Source organism: Fundulus heteroclitus, chromosome 24 (genome assembly GCF_011125445.2).
Source record: "Fundulus heteroclitus isolate FHET01 chromosome 24, MU-UCD_Fhet_4.1, whole genome shotgun sequence".
NCBI classification, from domain to species: Eukaryota; Metazoa; Chordata; class Actinopteri; order Cyprinodontiformes; family Fundulidae; genus Fundulus; species Fundulus heteroclitus.
The window spans coordinates 528,290-551,113 of record NC_046384.1 but is presented as its reverse complement, the minus strand read 5'-3'; the positions used below and the strand labels follow the sequence as shown (position 1 = coordinate 551,113).

Here is a 22,824-nt window from a genome sequence, read left to right as displayed (position 1 = left end):
CAGTACATCCATCGAAACAGTGTGACCATGGCCAACATCTCTGGACACAATGTTACGGTCTCTGCAGTGACGGGGGTCACTGAAGTCACTGGGCACTCCAGAGTGCCAGAGCAGCAAGTCAAAGGTTCACAAAAATACTATTAAAAAAATATCTATGTGCTGTCAAAATAAAGAGTGTAACTAGGACAGAGCCCAGAGGGACGCCACAGCTAATTGGATTCTATATTTAAGTGTTTTGGTGGCATTTTAGCTGACTGAGATGCTTATTGGTGCTCAGGTATCCTCAGCGAGCTGCTCCAGAGAGAAAATAGAGTTCTGCATTTCTGGACCCTGAAGAAACGCAGACTGGATCAGTGCCAGCAGTACCTGATGTTCCAAAATCACGCCCAGCAGGTAAAATGTCCAGCACACTATGCAACTTTTATTTAAAACCCAGATTTTCCCAACACCAATGCATCCTCTGATGCTTTTAGAATAAATAATGTCTGGATTACATCTTATTGTTGTTTACACACCACAAATATTACTAATATTTGCACAAAAAAAAACGCAATATGTGAAATATTTGAGAAAAAAAACACAGATATAAAGACAGAAAACTAAAAGCTAACTTTCTACTGCAATGCAATAGATGTCCAAATCTCATGTTGTTTAATTGCAGGCTCTTGAATGGCTGCAGCAGTCAGGTGACCACTACCTGGCCACGCATACGTCACCTGGAGCAACGGTGGCTGAAACGCAGGAGCTGCTCAACCAACACAGAGAGTTCTGCATTTCTGCAAAGGTTGTTCCACAAGCGACTCTAAACGCGTTCATCTGAGGTTCTGAAGGGTTTATTGGATTTGAGCTGCAGATGGGAAAAATAATCCAAAGCAAATACTTAGACCTGAAATTTTTCACATCTGGTGTTAGATTTTCATTTCCCAGCTGCATTTAACATTTGCTATTATTCTAGCATCTAGAGGTCCAGTCAGAAAGAGGAAGTAGATGAAACTCATTTCCGTACTTTTTTCTCTTTTTTTTTTGCTTTTTTATCTGTGAAAAATAATTGATAAAACAATAACAATAAGTAATTTTCTCTCAGCATACACAGGAAAAGGTTCACCTGCTGATTCAGCTGGCTGAGAGCATGCTGGCTAAAGGCCACACCCACCGTACCGAGCTACGTCGCTGTGTTTCTGCGGTGGACAAGCGTTACCGGGATTTCACCGTCAGGATGGGACAGTACCGCCACCTGCTGGAGGCCGCACTCGGTAGCAGCTCTCAGGTAATTAGAAAAAAACTTACCCCACCTGTAATGAAAGATGTACATCAAGCTGAAGGTGTGACCAGGTGTAACCCCAACACTTTAGGATAATAAGGATTTGGAGCTGGAGCTAATCCCCAACAGTTTATCTGACTCGGACCCTGAGGTCAACCTGTCGGACCCGAGTCACCAGGTCAGCGACGAGAAGAGACGCTCCGCTCGCAAAAAGGAGTGAGTACCGCCTGTGAGAGGATCGCTGTCCGCAAGACTGTTGTACTTTATTAACGCCCCCGTGTGTCTGTTCAGGTACATCATGGCCGAGCTCCTTCAGACAGAGAGGGTCTATGTCAGGGATCTGCAGGAGTGCATAGAGGTGTGTGTCTGAGTGGTCAGTCTGGAAAAGGTTGGAATTTGATTTAGCTATTATCCATATGTGAGTAAGTATGGAAAAACAAAATAGGAGCATGGAAATATCATTTATCTTTAAATTCTGATGAAATCCTGAATTAGTTTACTCGGCTATTTTGACGTATTTTGCCAAATGGATTCTGGAGAAGCAAGATTTTTTTATTTTTTTTAGTAAAGAGTAAAAACACTTTTTTTATTCACGCCACACCAAAAATGGCAGGAAAATATTCTGAGGTGATCTGGTGTCTCGTTGCAGACGTACCTCTGGGAGATGACCAGTGGCTCGGAGGACATCCCACCTGGTCTCACCAACAAGGAAGACGTTGTGTTCGGAAACATCCAGGACATCTACGAGTTCCACAACAGGTATGCCTGCACATATAATAATGAAATCTCTGTTATATCACCGAGTGGCAACCAGAACATTTATGAAATTCATGCCAGCTAGACTTACATTTGACAGCACTAACATTTGTGTTTGCTAGTATTTTCTTAAAGGAACTGGAGAACTACGAACAGCTGCCAGAAGATGTGGGACACTGCTTCGTTACCTGGGTAAACAAAGAGGTTTATTATACATTTATATTACGTTTAGTTGCATTTCTTTAAAATATTAAAGCATTGAAGAGCATCTGTTTGGTTGTTTTTGTTCAGGCTGATAAATTCCACATGTACGTGACGTACTGCAGGAACAAACCCGACTCAAGTTTACTGATCCAACAACACGGAGTTGGCTTCTTCGAGGTCTCCTTTTCCCACAATACACTTCACAGACATGGACTTCATGATTTTATATAACCAAATAACTTTGTTAGGTAGCTTTTTATTAAATTGATATAATATTTAGCTAATGCACAACAGAATGACTCGTAAAGCCACAATATTAGTTGCACTTGGTTTGGATTCCACGGATTTAAAGACTGTTAAGAGCTTCTTGCAAAAAGTTAAAGAGAATCTGAAACATTTAATTCTTTGAGGGCTTGAGAAAGTCTTCCTTAGTCTTTATTTCTATACATCACACTATGTATTTCTATTTATGTGCAGTGAGCTTAAACAGTATTTGATATTAGAGTTTACAGTCCAAATGCATAAACTGATTATTCTAGCTACTGATCAGTCAGGGGGGACCACTTTTTACAGAATTTATTGATTGAATATGAGCAGATTGGACAGCAAATATTAGTCAAACTTGTTTTTAAAATAATATACACAAAGTTAGTTTTCCAATACCTAAGATTTAAAGACATTTAACAATATTATTGGGATATTCTTTTGAAGAAAAATAATTGGTACACAGGTTTATTTTTTGTTTAACTGAAGAAAATGAAGTGCCATCCACTTACTAGTATTTGTTGTGCATTGGCGTAGAGCAGTGAGATTTGTAAGATTATCAGGCTTCAAAGATGTGTAGCTCTGTCCATCATTTGCACGGCACTGATGAGAAACACAAGTGAATTTTAGCAGAAGCCGACCGTAATGAAGCAAAGATAACAGGACGGGGATAAGTACTGATCCCTGTGGAACACCTCAGATCAGAACTGTCAGTGCTCAACAAGAACTGTTAATACCTGTTTAAACTATTAAGGATAAAAAATACGTCTAGATGCACTATTTGTGGTTTGTTGAAGTTTAATTTAGCCTGAGTCTGCCACACATAATTATTTTACCATCAAACCGATTTTCTATCATTTTGGCAGGGCCACTGTACATGATGTTAGTCTCAGCACAGTTTGTGAGAACTGAAAATAATGAAATTACAGAACTGAAAGGCCCAAAATGTTCTATTCTGTGTGATGACTCGTAAAAGGGAGAATGCATGTTGATGAATATTAGCTCTAAGAGCTTATTTTGTTTTTAACAGGAGGTCCAGAGGAGACACGGTCTGGCAAACTCAATCTCCTCGGCTCTAATTAAGCCAGTGCAGAGGATCACCAAGTACCAGCTGCTGCTGAAGGTAACCAAACAACAACGTCCCTCTGTGTCAGGGCTTTAAATTATGAAAAGAGACTGTTAGAAAGAGAAAAGTTTGTTTTCTCTTCTCTCTGCAAGACAAATCTCTGCAGATCCTTCCAGCTTTCAATCTGACACACCCCAAAGGACACTGTTTGTGCCTGGAATAACAAATGAATCTGTTGCTCAGCCTAAAAAACATCAGAATTCAGCTGCAGGAGGAGGCAGGAGGAGCCGACGCTCCTGTTTTACACTATCAGATTGCTTTAAGATCAGTAATGAGTGCAAAAACACTTTAATTAGAATTAAAGAAATTCACCAACAAAGCTAAAAACAAGATACTCGTCAACATTATTGATTTTAAGGGGATTTTTAGGGTGTTTTCTATGGGTTTAATTTCTGACACATGCAGAATTACAATAATTAAAAATATCTTCTAAATAATACGACAAATAAAAGGATATGTGAGAAAAAAACTTGTCTTTAAATGTGTTGCCATATCAAATTAAACAATTGGTTTAATTATTGTTATGATATTGAAAGATAACGACATACGTACACAGTTTTCACATGTGTGCAGTACTCCAAACCTATCTCACCTGGTAAAAAGCCTTGAAATGTATTGATCTTTATTGCAGTAGCATAATCTCAAACTGATCAATATTTAAAAAAAGAATTGAAGTATATTTACTGAGTGGAGGAAAAACAACAATTCTGAGAAATACTTTGAATAAAATTGCTTTTTCCATATTTAAGGGTACCTCTAACAATTCCTATCAATTGATTTGGGAAGTTTAAATTCACTTTTTGTAAGGTGAACGGAGTGGCTATGAATTACTTATCAAGGATGTTCTGTTTCCCAGCATAATAAAGGGATGTGCCAGGAATACGCCTTTTCTATCTTACCATCTTGAACACTTTGTTCAATTTCTTTTTTGTAACCAAACACATCTCAAACATTCATGTGGGTCTGTTTCTTGTCCAAAGACACAGGGAACCTTGTTACAACAGATTACCAATGTGTGTATGTTACATGCTTATATGTTTGTGTTTATATATTTGCAGGAATTGTTGGCTTGCTGTGAAGAAGGTAAAGGCGAGATCAAAGAAGGCCTAGACGTGATGCTGAGCGTCCCAAAGAGAGCAAATGATGCTATGCATGTTAGCATGTTGGAAGGTAACGCTTGAACTTTAAATTAAGTTTGCTGGAGAACTTTTAAAGGAAGGTTTTTCCAAGTGATATGAATGGGTCTTTATTGTGATGTACTCTCTAGGTCTGGAGGAGGGTTTGGAGGTGCAGGGCGAGCTTCTTCTACAGGACACCTTTCTGGTCTGGGAGCCCAAATCCCTGATCCGAAAGGGTCGGGACCGACACCTGTTTCTGTTTGAGTTGTCCCTCATCTTTAGTAAGGAGATCAAAGATTCATCTGGACGCACCAAATATCTCTACAAGAGCAGGCTGAGGGTAAAAAAAACTTTACATTTAATGTTTTAAGCAGAAAATGACTGAAAAATATCTTTCCATAAACCAATCCTAAACCAAACCTCTCTAATGAAACAATTTTCTGAAGCTTTTTTTTTTTTAATATTACACACATTTTTTGTTCTTAAAATAATTCTTTAGAATTAGTTTTATGGGGACATATTGGTTTATTGGGACTTACTGGTTTATTTGGACATATTGGCTTATTGGGACATATTGGTTTATTTGGACATATTGGTTTATTGGGACATATTGGCTTATTGGGACATATTGGTTTATTGGGACATATTGGTTTATTGGGACATATTGGCTTATTGGGACATATTGGCTTATTGGGACATATTGGTTTATGGGGACATATTGGCCTATTGGGACATATTGGTTTATAGGGACATATTGGCTTATTGGAAAATATTGGTTTATTGGAACATATTGGTTTATGGGGATATTTTGGTTTATTAGGACTTATTGGTTTATTGGGACATATTGGCTTATTGGAAAATATTGGTTTATTGGAACATATTGGTTTATTGGAAAATATTGGTTTATTGGAACATATTGGTTTATGGGGATATTTTGGTTTATTAGGACTTACTGGTTTATTGGGACATATTGGCTTATTGGAACATATTGGTTTATTGGGACATATTGGTTTATTGGAACATATTGGTTTATTGGGACATATTGGTTTATTGGAAAATATTGGTTTATTGGAACATATTGGTTTATGGGGATATTTTGGTTTATTAGGACTTATTGGTTTATGGGGACATATTGGTTTATTGGGACATATTGGTTTATGGGGATATTTTGGTTTATTAGGACTTATTGGTTTATGGGGACATATTGGTTTATTGGAACATAAATCTTGTTTTGGCCAGTTTATTGAAATAGTTTATTTATGTTTTAAATGGTTACTGTCATAAATGGTGAACTTAAGGATCCAAAGGCATAAAAGAAAAAGGCGCACGGAAAATGAACAACTTTTGATAAAATTTTGGAAAAACATAACTTACAAAAAAATGTCTCTGTCTATTCATACTTCATGAGAAGCTCAGCTGCCAAAGTCCTCTAAGCTTCATTAAGAGCAGGTAGATGAAAGGCTGAGCACACAGCAGAGAACTGAACGTTGATGAGCAGACAGAGACAATATCTAAAGATCTAATTTTTAATGTAATCTTTATCAACAGCAACACTATATTATACTTCATGTATAATTGACTTTATATTATATTTTATACAAGATAATGCCTTAGCCTTCAGAACTGAACCATGTGCTGACAGGCAAAATCGTTTTTGTTTTATCAAAAGATGACAGAAGTGACAAATTTTATTTTTTCTTATAGTTCAACAGTAATAACACAATTTTATCTGTTTGAGGTATGTTGCACCATTAAATCAAGCACATTTGACGGATTTCAGAAATGTGAAGTATGGAAATAAAAGAAGCGAAGCTTATAATCATGATTATTATCAGTTGCTGATATAGGAAGCGTTTTTGTCAAATGTATCAACAAAAAAAGGAAGATAAACTGGTGCAAAATCCTGATTATATGCAGGTTTTCCTTGATGAACAAAATATGAACTCAAAAGACTTGTGTTTGTCTCAGACCTCAGAGCTGGGGGTAACCGAGCACATTGAGGGGGATCCATGTAAGTTTGCGCTGTGGGTTGGACGAACGCCAACGTCTGACAACAAGACGGTGCTCAAGGTATGCATCAGACTTCCTTCAGAAGATTGTCTGAATTTACAGTTTTTTGAGCAAAACATTGTCCAGGAATGCTTCTATTGAGCATCTTCTCATTTTAAATGGCTAAATCATGTAAAAATTACAAATGTAAATATAAAAATTACAAATGAAAATAAGTGTTTTATCTATGATAATACACAACCGTGATTTAAATGAATATATTTCACATTGAACTCACAGGCATCATCATTGGAGCTGAAGCAGGAGTGGGTTCGTAGCATCAGACAGGTGATCCAGGAGAGGCGGGGTCACCTGCGGGGGGCACTGAGGGAGCCCATCCCCCTACCTAAAACTCCCAACCCCACTCTGGGACGGCAGCGCAGCATCACCCGCAGGTCGGTACAACAGCAGTCAGCACATGGGGTCTAGTAAGCCTGAAAAACAGAGATTTGAACTGAATTCATCAATCCACCAAGTAGTTATGATTAGACTGGAAGAATTCTGTAATAATGTTATTCTTCCTACTTCTGTCAGTAACTACTGGCACAAAATTATCCTGGCACATTTTATAGGCTTTGGTGTTTGAAACACTTCACAAGCTATTATACGGAGGCTCTGGAGTGGATAAAAATTAACTAGGATATTGACAAATACATGAAGATGCCCACAAGAGGATGCAAATATGTGGTGTAAAAAGAAAATAAAACAAGTTAAAGGAATAATTCCTGTGAACCAGACAACTGTGTCAGATGTATGTCGCTGGCATTAATTTAGAACCTCTCGCCAATGGTAAATAAGAGTCAACTAGTTGCCTAGAAGCCTTCATTGGCTTCCTGTTAAATCAAGAATAGAATTTAAAATTCTCCTTCTAACGTATAAAGCCCTTAATAATCAAGCTCCATCATATATCAGAGCTCTGATTACCCCGTATGTTCCTAACAGAGCACTTCGCTCTCAGACTGCAGGTCTGCTGGTGGTTCCTAGAGTCTCTAAAAGTAGAATGGGAGGCAGATCCTTTAGCTATCAGGCTCCTCTCCTGTGGAACCAACTCCCAGTTTTTGTCTGTGAGGCAGACACCCCGTCTACTTTTAAGACTAATCTTAAAACTTTCCTTTTTGACAAAGCTTCTAGTTAGAGTGGCTCATGTTACCCTGAGCTATCTCTATAGTTATGCTGCTATAGGCTTAGGCTACTGGAGGACACCAGGGCCTATTTTTCTCACTCTACTGATTTCTACTGTTCTCCTATTTGACTTTTTTGTTGTTCTTTCAACTTTTTGTTCATTTATTTCTTCATAGAAGGTACACCTGGTCTGGCATTCTGTTAGCTGGGACATCATCCAGGAGAGGCAGATCTGGGTTTCCTTAGAGAGGAAACTTTTTGACCAATCTGTCTGGAGGATGTGATTACATTTTACTTTGAAAGACCATTGAGATGACGTGTGCTGTGAATTGGCGCTATATAAATAAAACTGAGTTGAATTGAATAGTTAATGGTTTCAGCCTCAGAGACTTGTTTTTTGACAGTTTTCTGTTTACTATTCGGTCGATACACCTTTAAAAGTAGTGCAAAAAAGTTTGAAACCACTCACAAAACAAAAGCTGATTTCCCAGCACACTATCAGAGTTCCACTTTAGTCCATATCTGCCTAATATAATAAAGTCAAGACAGATGTCCTATTAAACTTCAAACAGACGCCTGCTGGAAATGTGAGGAGGAGATTAACAGAGTGTCGCTTGTTTTCCAGGGAAACAAGCGAAGACGCAGACAGTCTGGGTGATGCCAGCAGTCAGCCTGACACCGTCTCCATCGCCTCCCGAACGTCGCAGAACACCGCCGACAGCGACAAGGTAAACACACGCGGCAAACACACAGAAGGGCGTGTGAAGCACAGTTATGACCTCATCACGGCTGCAGCTGGATGGGTGTGTAAGCTTGGTGTGTGTCTGAGGGATTTTCCACGGTTCACACTTCAGTCTTGAGACACACTCTGCTCAGCTGATAAGGTGTGTTTGATTTGCTTACCTAAAGAGGGCTAGGCAAGGGTGGGGTTAGGATCAGTGACCTTTGACACGGTCACGCGGCAAGCCGTGGTCCATCGGTTGTGTTCAAGGTTGGAGGAGTTGGCTTGTAGGAGCGGAGACAGAAGTTCGGTCTGAATGTGAGCTGCAGGACGACACAACAGGGTACAATTCAGGTGAATAAGACATTGGTCTTTATTTTTTCTGGCTATTTTATTGTTATAGTCAAGATTTTTAAAAACATCTGAACACAACGTAAATTACAGCAGGAAGATCTGATGAAGGTGATGGTTTTTAAAAAAGCATTACCTTTTTTAAAGCATATTAAAAATAAAATAAGATGAATAATTTCTGAAAACTTTTTTTATTATTTCAGGAAATAGTCAAACATTTACTGATTATGTAAAAAAAAAAAAACAATAATCACAACCCTATTCATGTTAAATGCAATGAACATTGATTTTAATAAGTTTAAATCAAAGGTTCCAAACATGTAAAACAATAATCAACCTTTTAAAGAAGCTTTACTCAAATGTTTTTAATAAAGGCTTTTATTAAGAGACAGCTTGAAATAGACTAAAAAATGTATATAACTTTAAAACTACAGCAAAGACTTCCATGAAAAGATACCAGCTTAAACAAAATGCTTTTTTCTGATTGATAATTCTGCCAAAGAATCCTTTTTTTTTTTTAAAGATGGAAAAAAGGAAGTGTTTGCTGTAGGTTGTTTATATGGTTTATTATCATTTTTGTGTTCATTCCTCAGAGTTTCTGCATTTCTTTTGATTCCTGCAGGAAAACATGTATGTTTTGTTGGTTTGTTTTCTGCTGCAGTAAAGTTTTCTGCCTCGGCCCATCCTCCTGGGCCCGTCAGCTCAGTGCTGGCTTCCCGCCGTCTAATCTTGTTGTTTTCTGGGCTGGTCTCAGTGGTCCTGAGTGGATCGCAGCTGTGTTGCATTTAATCGGGAACTCCCCTCTGCTCCCCGTGGACGCTGACAGCCAGTGTTTCCTCCCCCAGCTGGAGCCCATGTGCTCCACTTAACCATTACTCAACACACAGAGTCAGCAGTAACCACAGCAACCTCGACTTATAGCTATCATGTGACACCGATTGGACCAATCGCAGTATGGGTGTAGGACGTATGGCAAAAGATGATGCATGTGGCTTTCATGGTTTATAGGTTGCTCACATCAGTCATGTGTTTAATCTGCTGCAAAGCAACATAAACTCGTGTTCAGTAGCTTTTATTTACATTCCACCAACACATTATCTGCCCAAAATCTGAATTTTTTTTATTAAACGGATTTTAAAAAAAACGTTTTAAAGTGTAAATAATTGTAAAAACTGACTCAAAATTCTTGGTAAAGATTTTATATATAATAAAGATGGAAAAAGTGTGCAATAAATAGAATATTAAATATAAATATACCTGTAGCACTTGGAGATCTTTTGATGGAAAGTGTAGTATAAATTAAATGTGTTATTATTATTATTATATTATTATTATTATTATTATTATTATTATTATTATTACATATATAAAAATTCAAATACAATTGTAATGAAAATATTTAGAAAAAATATTTTTCTATGTCAATATAAAACACATTACAGCAAATAAATAAAAATCCATGATAAAAAAAATCCCCTACAGACAATATTGTCCCCTTGTCTTTTGAAAGATGTTTTTCATTCTATCAACATTGTGGCCATATTTTAGCAGGTCTGTTATGATGCTGTGTTCCTAATGCTTTTACACATGCTGTTGTAATAATAACAATAATCATAATTATAATGATGATTATTATTATTATTATTATTATTATTATTATTATTACTACTACTACAACAACAGCATGTGTTAAAGCATTGGGAACAGCCTCTTGTGAGAAAGAAAAGCCTCCACTAAAGTAGAAACTTTGTTTTGTACACGTTGCAGCTATGGTCTATCTTTAGGAAGCATTACGCAGCTTTTTGTTATTTGCCAATGACAGTCATGCCTAAATGCCGGTTAAATGAGCAGCAGTACTGCACTAACATCCTAATTAAACTGTCTGGCTGAAAGTGAAACCTCGATGAGGTGAACTCTTTTAACAGAAAGACTGCGATCATCTGGTCTGGAACATCCTACCCATCCCCCAGGGCACCAGGAAGGAATTTGGGTGTCATTCTGCATAATTTTCCCAAGTTGGACCAACAGATAAGGGGTGTTATTAAGACGAGCTTTTTCCAGCTGTGACTCATTGCGAAAGCGAAGGCTAATCTCTCTTTAAGGGATCTCGAGAATGTTGTTCATGTTTTTATCGCCTCTCATCTGGACTCTTCATAACTCTTCTTACACCAGGCTAGATCCATCATCCCTGCAGTGTTTAGAAGTAGTTTCAGGACGCTGCAGTGCATCGGTTAACTGGTACAAGGAAGCGTGAACACATAACTCCCGTCTTAACATCTCCTCCATGGCCACATTGCTCTTAAAACTTTGTTGCACCTTTAGAAAGTTTTAAATGGTCTAGCCTAGGGGTCACCGACCTTTTTGAAACTTCATCGGTACTGTGTCACACGAGGGGCTACCAGTACGGACCTTTGAACTAGAACAGTCAGAGCTCACCTTAACTTCATCTAATATGAACATGCTTTTAAATCTCTGTAAATACAAGTATGATTAAAAAGTTAGAAAAAACGAATAAAATAGTATTGTAAATGCAGCTCACTGGAGGGTTGTGCCATTTTTGAGCAGGCATGAGGGCACCACATATGGTCCTTGGGGGCCACCTGGTGCCCGTGGGCACCATGTTGGTAAACCCTGTAGCCCCTTCCCAAATCTCATTGACTTCAACCCACCTTTGAGATGTCAACAAGCCAATTTCTCATTGATGTTCTGAGATGTAGCGGGGATCAAGCATCCGCTTTTATATTTATTCTGCAACGGTATGGTTATTCCAAAAAAAAAAAAAAAAAACAACTGGACTTGTTTTTTGTATTTTTGGTTGAATTTGCACGTTATCTAAGCCATTACAATGCCTTTGTTTGGGCAGGGGTATAAAGCTTGTTACTCCACATTACTCCAGACTTTTTGAATTGAGAAAGCTTCCTGGAGAGGAAGCGAAACGTCTTCAGCTACGAAAGACAAGTCCAGTTGCTTTGTTGTTGTTTTTTTACTTTTTTTGAAATGACCATGACTTGGATGACTGAGAATCTTCACCAGCATCTGTATGGTTTTTAAATTATGAAGCATTTACATAGAGTATTCTTTTTTCCAAAAATACTATTTAAATGCATCTGCCATCTTGATATAAACTGATAAATATTCTCAGTTTTTTTTTATCAGTTGTCTTCAGTTTCTAAAATCAATGTTAAGTCCTGATTTATTTGTTGGAGCTCCTCGAGTCTTTGTTCACTGACAGTCTTCTCCAGGTTTGGAGCAGCTGAGGTTGCAGTTTAAAGTCTGCCACCTTCAAGAGGGTGCAGCCTCTGCAGACTGAGGGTGGATGAAAGCAGCTCTGAGGTGACGATGATCTGACATGACAGTGACATTGCTATCTGTGTGTCTGCAGCTGTCAGGAGGCTGCGAGTTAGTGGTGGTGCTGCTGGACTTCGCCTCCGGGGGCCCCGGAGAACTCAGCGTCCGCTGCGGTCAGACGGTGGAGCTGGTGGAGCGCTCGGCGGATCGGCCCGGGTGGTGTCTGGCCAGAACCACGGACCAGACGCCTCAGCAGGTATAGGGAACAAACGAGTAACACGCCACCGTGTGACGGAGAGGCTGCTGCTTCTTGATCTGACCCGTCTGCTCACAGGAGGGTTTGCTGCCGATGAGCGCTCTCTGCCTGTCGCACTCCCACAGTGCAGCCGACATGGACGGGCTCGTTCCGGCCTCCACCACGTCCTCCAGCTCCTCCTCCAACAGCGCCACTACCACCTCCTCTGTCTGCAACTCCTCCTCCTCCACCACCACCACCACCGCCGCCGCTCCATCCTCCAACTCCTCTGCTGTGAGCACTGGGAGGGGTGAGTACTCTGATTGCATCTGTTTCCCCGCCTGAACACATCGTTTCCACGGAGGCCGTGTGTCACAACCTACTGGCGTTAAAGATGCATCGCCTCTGTTGTGTTGACAGCAGCTGCAGCTGTCATGTGGATCTCAGAGGAGTTTTAAACGCGACGCAGCACCGAACAAAACAACAGCATACACAGATTTAATCAACAATGTCACTTCCTGTTAAAACCCAGGGATCTTCAAGCATTCCCCAATCTACACCGGCTGCTGGATTCTTGCAGCATCCTACATCCTGTCTCTACCTCTGTGTCCCCCTAAATATTTAAATCCCTGATTGTTGAGTTGTAAACACACACCCAGCTGTTTTTGGTGCTTGTCCCACGGTTCGGTATGAAAAATCTTGTTACTTGGGATCTGCCTCTTTGTGTTACCATCATAATCTGTGTTTGACCCAACTCTCCACACGTGCTCAGACGAACAGCACATATTAGCAGGGGAAAACTTTTATAAGAGCTGATTTTTACACGTGAAAGAGGAATGTGCAGCATCTCCACACAAAAATCAATTGGCATGCAAAAAAGCTGCATAAGAAACAAAAAGACTTAGGTCAATACAAATACAAAAACATTAACTGTCCTCACAGGTAACAAGCGCCAACATGAGTCACAGATACACAAAAGAGAAAAAAATGACAAAGAAACAAAATTATCTCATCAGTTATAATATAAATGTTTCATAAAATAAACTCCGTTGGTTCACAGATTTACAAACTAATGACAGGTTCAACCTAGAGGTTCATCCAAATAGTTACAAACTACCCCAATGTAAATGTTATGGCTAATGGCTTCTCTAGTGACAAAATAGACAAACACAAATTAAACACACCCACTTGTTATTTAAAAGTAACCAACAGACAAAAGATTAAGTAGAAAATTATACCTTTACCAATCATTTCTTAAGCATGCCTTCTGTGACCAAAATTAACAAAGTAAACTTAATATATCCAGAGTTACAAACTACCCAAATTTATAAACAAAGTAAAAGTAAACTTTATTAATCAAAAAAAGTCCCAGATTAAAGTTTAACACGTAAACTGATTCAATCACAAATAAAAAATTAACCCAACCTTTAACAGTAAATTAAAAAAAACATGTTTTTGTCGCAATGTAGCAAAGTACTCTATTCATTGAAACAGTTACGCCCTTTAAAGATTAAACAATCTTGAATAAAAGTAACAAAGTAAACAAACTTAAATATCTTGAGATTTGAAAAGAAAATTATAAAACAAAAGTAATAAAAAATAAGGAAGAAAGAAAAAAAGGAAAAAAAGGGGTAAAAGGGTGGGGGAATAATTAACCCCTCAAAAAACACAAATTAAACGAATGTATTCAATGTGTATTCAAGTTAAAAATATAATATACGTACAAAAAGTAACATTCCCAACACCACATCTTTAAGATGAGGCACTACATTGTTACAAAATAAACCAAATAAAACTGCAACAATACTAGATAAAGAGTCTAAATTACTTAAAAAAGTAAAAGAGTGAAAATAATACACAGTACTGAGGTGTAAACAACTAAAATAAATAATGCAGAATCCTTTACGAGCAAAAAAACAAATGTAATATATTAAACAAACCAGTTCTTCTCTATAGCATTAAAGTAAGCTAACAAGATTAGCATAAAAATGTGTAAACTGTATTAACCACAAAAGTCCCAAATTGACCAAATCAGATATAACCGAAAATAAATAAAGAGGGAAGAAAATATACATTGTTGAAAACTGGAAAGGTAAACATAAGTAATCTGCAACAAAGTAATGAAGAATCCAGACAATCGTTTCATATGCACAAAACTGTAAAACAATCCCAAAATACCCAAAAGTTGCAATATAGAAGCAAAACAACTTACTAATTTAGGAAATACGTAGTACTGTGCCGATGTCCTCACAAGTACTTTGGGTAACCAATTTTGCACCCAAAGCTACCAATCATCAAAAACAACTAATTTATTTAACTAATTGTTCCCTAAAAGGCACAAACTATGAGTATCAGCATTCAAGTAACTGAGTAAACAAACTTTTTTAAACCAAATATCACATGGTCAGCAATCCAAATCTCCCAAAAAGTTACAAACTGACAAAAACATAAACAAACATGATTTACAATATAGATTAAAAAAAAATTAACTAAGCAGGAAACGCAGAGAGCAACATCATTAGATTCAACAAACCAAAATTGAATAAAGTTTCAAGAGTTTTAAAAAAGGATCGCAGACAGTAAAAACTAACGTTTCCATTAATAATATAACTATTTTAACAAGTAATTAATGTTCCCACCATAAATGAAACAATTTAATCATCTTATCTGGTTAAGCAGCAGTTGAGCTTTTTGAAACAAAAGTTTGTGATCCAGCCTGAGTTTTGAAAACCAGCTCCTGTTTCTCAGAGTGACGGAGAACGTTTAAAGTCCTGAAGTGGCCGCATGGACGTGAACTCAGATTCCTGCCGATAAGACGACTTTGTAAGAGATGTAATCTGAGATCTGGTTGGACGAGATGCTTCTCATGCGCTACAAACGTTCTCACGCAGTCCAGGGGTGACTCTAGTCCTGGGTTAAACATTGACCTGAAGGAGTTTTACACCGACACAGGAACCTGCCGTTTAACATCCTGACTCTGTGTGTGTGTGTGTGTGTGTGTGTGTGTGTGTGTGTGTGTGTGTGTGTGTGTGTGTGTGTGTGTGTGTGTGTGTGTGTGTGTGTGTGTGTGTGTGTGTCTGTGGTCACCTGCTGGGTCGGCTTTTCAAACAATAGGAGCCACAGTTTAAAAATAACCTGTTTCCAGCTCTGCCCTCCTGTTTATTTTTTGCTTTTTATCCTAATAAAGCAAAAACATTTGATTTTAAACATATTTACTTTAAAAAAAAATCAATTAGCACCTTGATATGTAGGAATTTCTTTTTTTTTTTTTTTTTTTTTGTTAAAATTTTTTCAGTTACAGCACAGTAAAATTAAAAGAAAGTTAAATTCCCTGATCTGTCAACACATATATATATATATATATATATATATATATATATATATATATATATATATATATATATATATATATATATATATATATATATATATATATAACTTTTATCATTCTATTTACACTGTATTAAAATATGGGTTTATATTAAAAACAGAATTTGTACACTGTGAAAACGGATCTAAAAATAAGTAAAATGTTCTTAAAATTTGTGTTTTTGTCCTAGATTTGAGCAGGTAAATAATATTATCTGGAATGAGTATTTTTACCCCTAAAACAAGATAATTAGACATCCTGCACTTGAAATAAGATGATGGAGAGGAATTGTTCCTATTTTAAGTGCAAAACTCTTATTCCATCAGCAAATCATCTTATTTTCCTGCTCAAATCAAGGACAGATACAATAATTTTAAGAAAATATTACTTATTTTTAGTTCAGTTTTTGCAGTGTAAAAGTTCTACAATTTCAGGACGTATAAATTAATTCTAGAAGCCCCGCCCATTGGTTTCAGAGCCACGCCCCTCACGGACTGCCTCAGCCCCCACATACTTGTGCTCAGTAGTTTCATTCAGACCTGGGCGAGCCATCTCTCTGAGTTCTGGATCGTCTGCCTTCATTCCTCTCTTTCCTCTGAATGGATTGATGTGGAAGCATGCGGCGAGGCAGAGGTGCATGCTGGGACTGCTCAGGCGTTTTTAGATGGATTGTGGGAGAGGACGAGCGAGGTGGGTTCACTATTGAGAGAAAGAGGGAGAGAGTGAAGGTTAGAGAGACAGAAGAGGGTGTGAGAGTTGGTTAATGAGTGACAGGACGAGGTGACTGTGGGTCACTCGGCTTTGTTGTTTCAGTGACATTCAGTGACTGCAAATAGTTTCTAAATGACATGTTGGAGGTTTTGTGTGTGGACAGGACAAGCAGGTTTCCTTTATGTGGGCAGAAGTTAAGTTTTGGGGGCAGACAGGAAGTCCTGCCAGTGATATGAGTCTCCAGCCATCTGACTTTCTAAGCACATCATGCATGGAAGAAGATCGTTTCTGCACAAATTCTTCAGAGACGAGGCTGTTACTCTAAATGTTGCTTTTCTTTGGATTTCCACTGTTACTAATCTATCCATGACAGCCAGCGTCCAGCGAGGAAAAGGCAACGTAAACACGAGAAAACAAAGGTGTTTACTTCTGAGAGGCTGAAATCAAAGCTCGTTTGAATGCATGAATCTTTGGTGGAGTTATTTCTACCAAATGAAACACCCACCTGCTGGTTTTATCTGGGTACAACAGATCAATAAATGCGCGGTAACTCTTACATAAGGGCGTACAAGATAACATGCTGGTCTCCAAACACTCCTGTGATAACTGGGCAACACTGAGGTGTGACTACAGGATACAGATTAGGCTTTGTTTGTTTTTAATTGTGTGGAATTTTATTTTAAAATAATAATGTTTCAAAAGAGAAATGTGGCTGTCAAATTACAGTTTTTGCTGTAATGATAAGTTGTTTAATGTAGCAGAGGATAAAAGAAATGTCCTGATTCAGAACGCTTTTAAATATTTATCCTATTTGACGTCAGGTTTTCTCATTTAAAATTATTCCTGCTGTATCCAGAACTTCCTCTACTGACTTTTTGAGTCTTTACCTCATTAAACATCGTATTTATATCCATTTCTGAATAATATCTAAACTTCTCAACTTTGTTTTTTATAGATTTGAACGAGGTTAGGTTTCAAAAGTTTTTCGCTACATTTTTAATACTGGCTCCAATAAATATGTCATGTAATTCTTTTTTTTAATTTATTTCAGCAAACTTTATATTAAAGCTAAACAGAGGTTTTATGAATAGGTTTTTTATTTAAAGGCTCTTTAAATAGAAAAGTATTTAAAGAGACTTTTATTTTGAAGAACCATTATATTTTACTCTGACTTTGGTAGAATTGCTTTCTTCTGATTTAGTGAAAAGGTATTTTTATTTAGTAATGCCAGATTCATTTATTTCAGGTGACTTACATTTACTTCAAAGCAACAAATATATATATATATATATATATATATATATATATATATATATATATATATATATATATATATATATATATATATATATATATAAAGCTTTATTAGATATTATTTTGGGACTATTTCACATTCAATGGACACAAACATGGAAAGGTAAAAGAGTAAGAAAGGAAGAGAAAAAGATGAGAGACAATGCTAAAAGGGAGAAAAAGTGACAAAAATAGTGTAGAGGAAAATGAGAGAACAAGATAAACATAAAAAAATAAACACATGTATTCATCTGTTTATTTTTATTTTCTCAGATTTTACATTTGCTTCATTCTTTGTTTGTAAATACTTGAACTTATGTTATTAAAGTTATTCTTGTGAATAATTTCCCAGGTGGCTGTTTAATTTCTCTTTTTACTGTTTTTTATATGTTGTTTTGTAGATAAGATCAATAAGTTTTAATCAACAACAGTTTTTCTGTCTCTTTGTGCAGAATCCAGTCTGTACGGCTCTGACGGTTCAGGACTTCAGATTCAAACCAACAGCCAAAGTGAGAAAACAATCCTCACTCCGAGTAATCACGATGAAAAACAAGCAAAATCTTTATCACCTAAATGTTTTTTCTTCTGTCAGGTGCCACTTCTCCTACTGTATATGGGGTCAGTGGACCTCCAGGGGGCGCTGTGGGATCTCCAGGTCCAAAGCGCACTGGTTCTGGAACTGGAAACACTCTGAAGGTAACATTTAGCAGATTTTATTAGCACTACTTCAATACAAGAAGGAAAATTATTTAATTGGTTTTGAAACTATTTGTTGCAGCGCTGGCTGACGAGCCCAGTCCGAAGACTCAGTCAAGGAAAAGCCGACGGACAGAAAAAGCCTCCGATCAGAACCAGGAGGCGGGACAACAGGACGGACGTAACCGCACCCCTCACAGGGAACGCACAGTCGGTGTGTACGATACCTCCAACCAATGAAAATGATGCCGGGTTTGCAAAAGTTTACAAATTAAAGTGAAAATGCATCTGTGTTCCCAAAGAAGGCGAAGAAGGAAGAGGGTGGGCAAAGTGGAGGGGAGGAGGAGCCTGAGGAGGAAAGCCACACCCCTCTGCCACCTCCTATGCAAATCATCAAAGACCCCAATAACCCTGAGGTACCAACCACACTTTAACAGCTAAAACCATCCTGTAGGTCACAGGAAACGTATACTTAGACTGAATGGACATCCCAGTGACGTAAACTTTCCTCCAGGCTATGGATTCAGACCAGGGATCCAACGAGTCGGACACCGAACAGAGAAATAAAGCCCTGAGAGGACGAATGTAAGACCAGCACCGGGCTCTGAACCATAGAAACTGAACATCAATCAACACAGAACTTTTCAATGATGTTTTTTTGCTGCAGGTTTGTTGTTAACGAGATGATCCAATCAGAGAAGGACTATGTGAAGGACCTGGCCGTGATTGTTGAGGTGAGCACCCGTCTAAAAAGTCTTGATTATGTGAAACACTGCAAAACGAAGGAAGTGACGGCACTAACGATCGGGACCTCCTCAGGGCTTCATGTCCAGGCTGGAGGTCAGAGGCATTCCAGAAGACATGAGAGGCAAAGACAAGATCGTCTTCGGCAACATCCAGCAGATCTACGACTGGCACCGCGAGTCAGTCACTCGAGGACACAGAAAGACAAAAGTTATTTGATGAATGCTCAGGCAGCGAGATGCTGACTTCTTGTTTCTCTTTCAGCTTCTTCTTGGTGGAGTTGGAGCGCTGCGTCCAGAACCACGATCTGTTGGCCGACCTCTTCATTAGACATGTGAGTTCTCCAAGCCTGGGCCGCTTGAAAGCACTATTCCCTGAAAGGACAATCGTGATGAGTAAGACTCAGACGTAACCCAAGACTTTTATCTGAGTTTAAATCAGGACTAGCAGGTCTAAGCAAGAGCAGACCGAGAAGGCAAGATTCTAGAGAAAGAGAGCTGAGATCAGCAAATTCAGAGATCAGATTGATCTTGGCTGAGAAATGGATTTGGGACTGTAAACACTGCACATTCTTGACTCGGGGTATTAAATTCAACTATTGAACCCGAGCTTTAAAGGTAAATAGTCCACGTAATATGCTTATAAATGGTGCTTTGGTGCATTGCTGTCTTAGTCTTTGGACATAATTCTGGATATTGGTTCTGCTGTACTTTTAGCCAATTCTGACATGCCTCTTCATAACTTTAATATATGTTTTAAATTTCTTTGATTAAAAGTGACACAGAAGTAATCTTGCTGGAGATATTTTAAACGTTTTGACCCTGAAATTGACCTCACGTTAGGACCTTAAACCAGTCATAATTTGAGGCATTGAACCTGATAATCTCATCTTCTGACCTGTTGACATTGACATTGACTTACAACTTGAGTACACTTTTGACTTGGTCTTGATTTGACATTTTAGACTTAAATTTCTTATTTTAGGCTATTTTTCACATGTATGGCTCTTAACCTGAAATATAGCTGTCTTAACTTGGATTTAGACCTGATTTGACTCTATTACAGATTAACTTTGGGCCTACTGGTCTTAGATCTACACCTCACAAATTACTTTTCAGGCCAAGATTGTGGGTCCTACTTAAAAACAAGTACTAAATTTAGTAGACTCAGCTCATTGTTGGATGCTTTTTTATAAGACTAACAACTTGCCGTTTAATTGGGGTATGGTTTGAGAGAAAACGTTCAAGCTTTATTTGGACTTTTTGGGCCTTCCCATCAGAACCTACTCTGAACAAGTCCACCTTTGATACAGTCGTTGCTCAGAGTTGTTGACTTTGCTGCTTATTATGGATTATCTTGACTCATATAATCCATAATACGGTTTTTCAAACAGGATCCGAGCCTCCCTGAAACCACTTATTGGACTATAATGTTTAGCGTTTTGACTTAGAACAAAATTTGGAAACAGGACCTGACTTGAAAATCTACTTTACAGAATCTACTTTATGGAAAAACAATTAATTTGCTGTTTTGTCGGATGGTCATTATTTGCCACAAATGAAGATCACGATTTTCCTGACCTCAGATTTTTTGCAGATTTTCTGTCCCTGTTGTGTCAAAGATCGGCTGTGAAAAAATTAAACTGTGTCTTGTTTTGCAGGAGCGTCGGCTGCATATGTACATAGTTTACTGTCAGAACAAGCCGAGGTCAGAGTTCATTGTAATAGAGTACGAGACCTTCTTTGAGGTAATTTACCAAACACCTTTTATTCTTTCGTCTTCATTATATATTATGAGACAGTTTCCTTAATTATAAACCAGGAAGCACGGTTCTGTATTTTGGTTTCTTGTTTATATTTCTTTGTGGTTCAAGTATTATTTTTTTAAATTAAACTAAACGTGGTTTTGCAGGAGATCCAGCATGAGATCAGCTGTAGGATGTCCATCAGTGATTATCTGATCAAACCCATTCAGAGAATCACAAAGTACCAGCTGCTGCTAAAGGTAAAGTTTAACTTTTACAATCCTCAGTCCACGCAGAGTTACACTGAATATTGTCTGAACACAATGATCCCTGAATGGTTGCAAAATTAGATTTTTTTGTGTGTCAAATAAAAGATGAATAGATTTAAATAATTTTCAATTTGTGAGATATTTTGTTTTGACATTTATTTAAAAAAAATAAAGGTTTTGGGGCATTTAGCTGGTTCTTACCATTAGTGAGGAGAAAGTGTCAGCTGTGATTAGAATAACTTTCCCACTAAACCTTAATCTACTGATGTTCTTTACTCACTTGTCCAGGAACATGAGTTTTTAGATTGCTGGTTTTGACTTGTTGGTCTAGACGTGAGCCTGTTTAGTAGATAAAGTCGAGTAACTTAGGAATATTTTAATTGGTTGGTTCGGTAATTTTGACTTTCCAGATCACTATTACCTAGTTTAACAGCCAACAATTTAACACACTTGTAATGAATCTACTCACCTTTGTATTAGATCTTGTTTCTGACATTAAGGGTTTGGTTTGGCATATTTTATAAATGCAAATGTAATAAAAATCAAGTTTCTTTTCCATGTCACAGGATTTTCTGAAGTATACAACCAAAGCCGGTCTGGACTGTGAAGAGATTGAGGTGAGTCCTAGAGTCAGTCTCTGCAATTCTGTTATTTACTGCAATGAATCCTCAAAAGTTATCATAATACAAGGCCTTGGAAATGAAACTGTGTAAAATCCAGGTAGGGGCCTTTGGTGCCCCCTGGTGGCTGGTTGGCGAACTTGTGATATTTATCACTGCTATAAGTTGGGTTACATTCGGAGGTTTTCTGATCACTGACCCTGTGATATGTTTATTGGGTTTCTTTTTTAACTACTATGATCTTTAATAAATAAATATCTTTATTTGGTAATTTTATACCAACTATTGTCAGTTTGTTCAGGACATGAGAAAGTTTGTCAGCTTTGACATCTGCTTTTGTCTCATCCTCAAAGAGCTGACGAAGACAAAGAGCCGGCATTGTGAGGAAGATAATAAATGATTCATGCAGGACGGTGAATCACCAGCCTGTGGGAAATCGCCAACCTTTGCAATATTTAACAAAGATGTGTATGTGTGTGTTTTATTTGCAGAAAGCAGTGGAGCTAATGTCGCTGGTTCCCAAACGCTGTAACGACATGATGAACCTGGGACGCCTGCAGGGATATGAGGTACTCCTCTCCCTCGGGGGGCCAAAACTATTTACCATTACAGAGGACTGTAAATGTGTAACTAAAAATACAGAATAACAAAAGATCTTTGAAAACTGTATGGTTATTCATTACCAACTGTAATTATATGATAATGTTGCTCAATCAAGTGAAGTTTTGCAAGCTTATTATTGCCCCCTAGTGGTGAAATATATTGGTGCAGGTTTTTTTTTTTTACTTTTCATTTCAAAGCAGAATAGTTGCTATATTTAAGAGGCTCTACAGCCAGTAGGTGTAACGGACTCAAATGACTGTATCCAAGTATTATTCACCT

General features: G+C 37.9%; 1 protein-coding gene across 1 annotated transcript in view; it reads left to right on the top strand.

Moving 5' to 3' along the window:
- Positions 1-22,824, top strand: part of LOC105918788 (kalirin) — a gene marked incomplete in the record, with an annotated part of 42,661 nt that overhangs the window by 16,409 nt on the left and 3,428 nt on the right. The window contains 29 exon segments of the mRNA XM_036128212.1: positions 4-124; positions 278-393; positions 662-784; positions 1,085-1,267; positions 1,353-1,477; positions 1,553-1,619; positions 1,911-2,020; positions 2,140-2,209; positions 2,309-2,398; positions 3,516-3,608; positions 4,670-4,781; positions 4,879-5,069; positions 6,698-6,799; positions 7,019-7,173; positions 8,526-8,628; positions 12,355-12,516; positions 12,595-12,805; positions 18,322-18,378; positions 18,462-18,565; positions 18,648-18,779; positions 18,868-18,981; positions 19,080-19,150; positions 19,233-19,299; positions 19,385-19,488; positions 19,574-19,643; positions 20,970-21,056; positions 21,221-21,313; positions 21,889-21,939; positions 22,434-22,511. Of these exon segments, the coding sequence (XP_035984105.1) occupies positions 4-124; positions 278-393; positions 662-784; positions 1,085-1,267; positions 1,353-1,477; positions 1,553-1,619; positions 1,911-2,020; positions 2,140-2,209; positions 2,309-2,398; positions 3,516-3,608; positions 4,670-4,781; positions 4,879-5,069; positions 6,698-6,799; positions 7,019-7,173; positions 8,526-8,628; positions 12,355-12,516; positions 12,595-12,805; positions 18,322-18,378; positions 18,462-18,565; positions 18,648-18,779; positions 18,868-18,981; positions 19,080-19,150; positions 19,233-19,299; positions 19,385-19,488; positions 19,574-19,643; positions 20,970-21,056; positions 21,221-21,313; positions 21,889-21,939; positions 22,434-22,511 (3,162 nt within the window).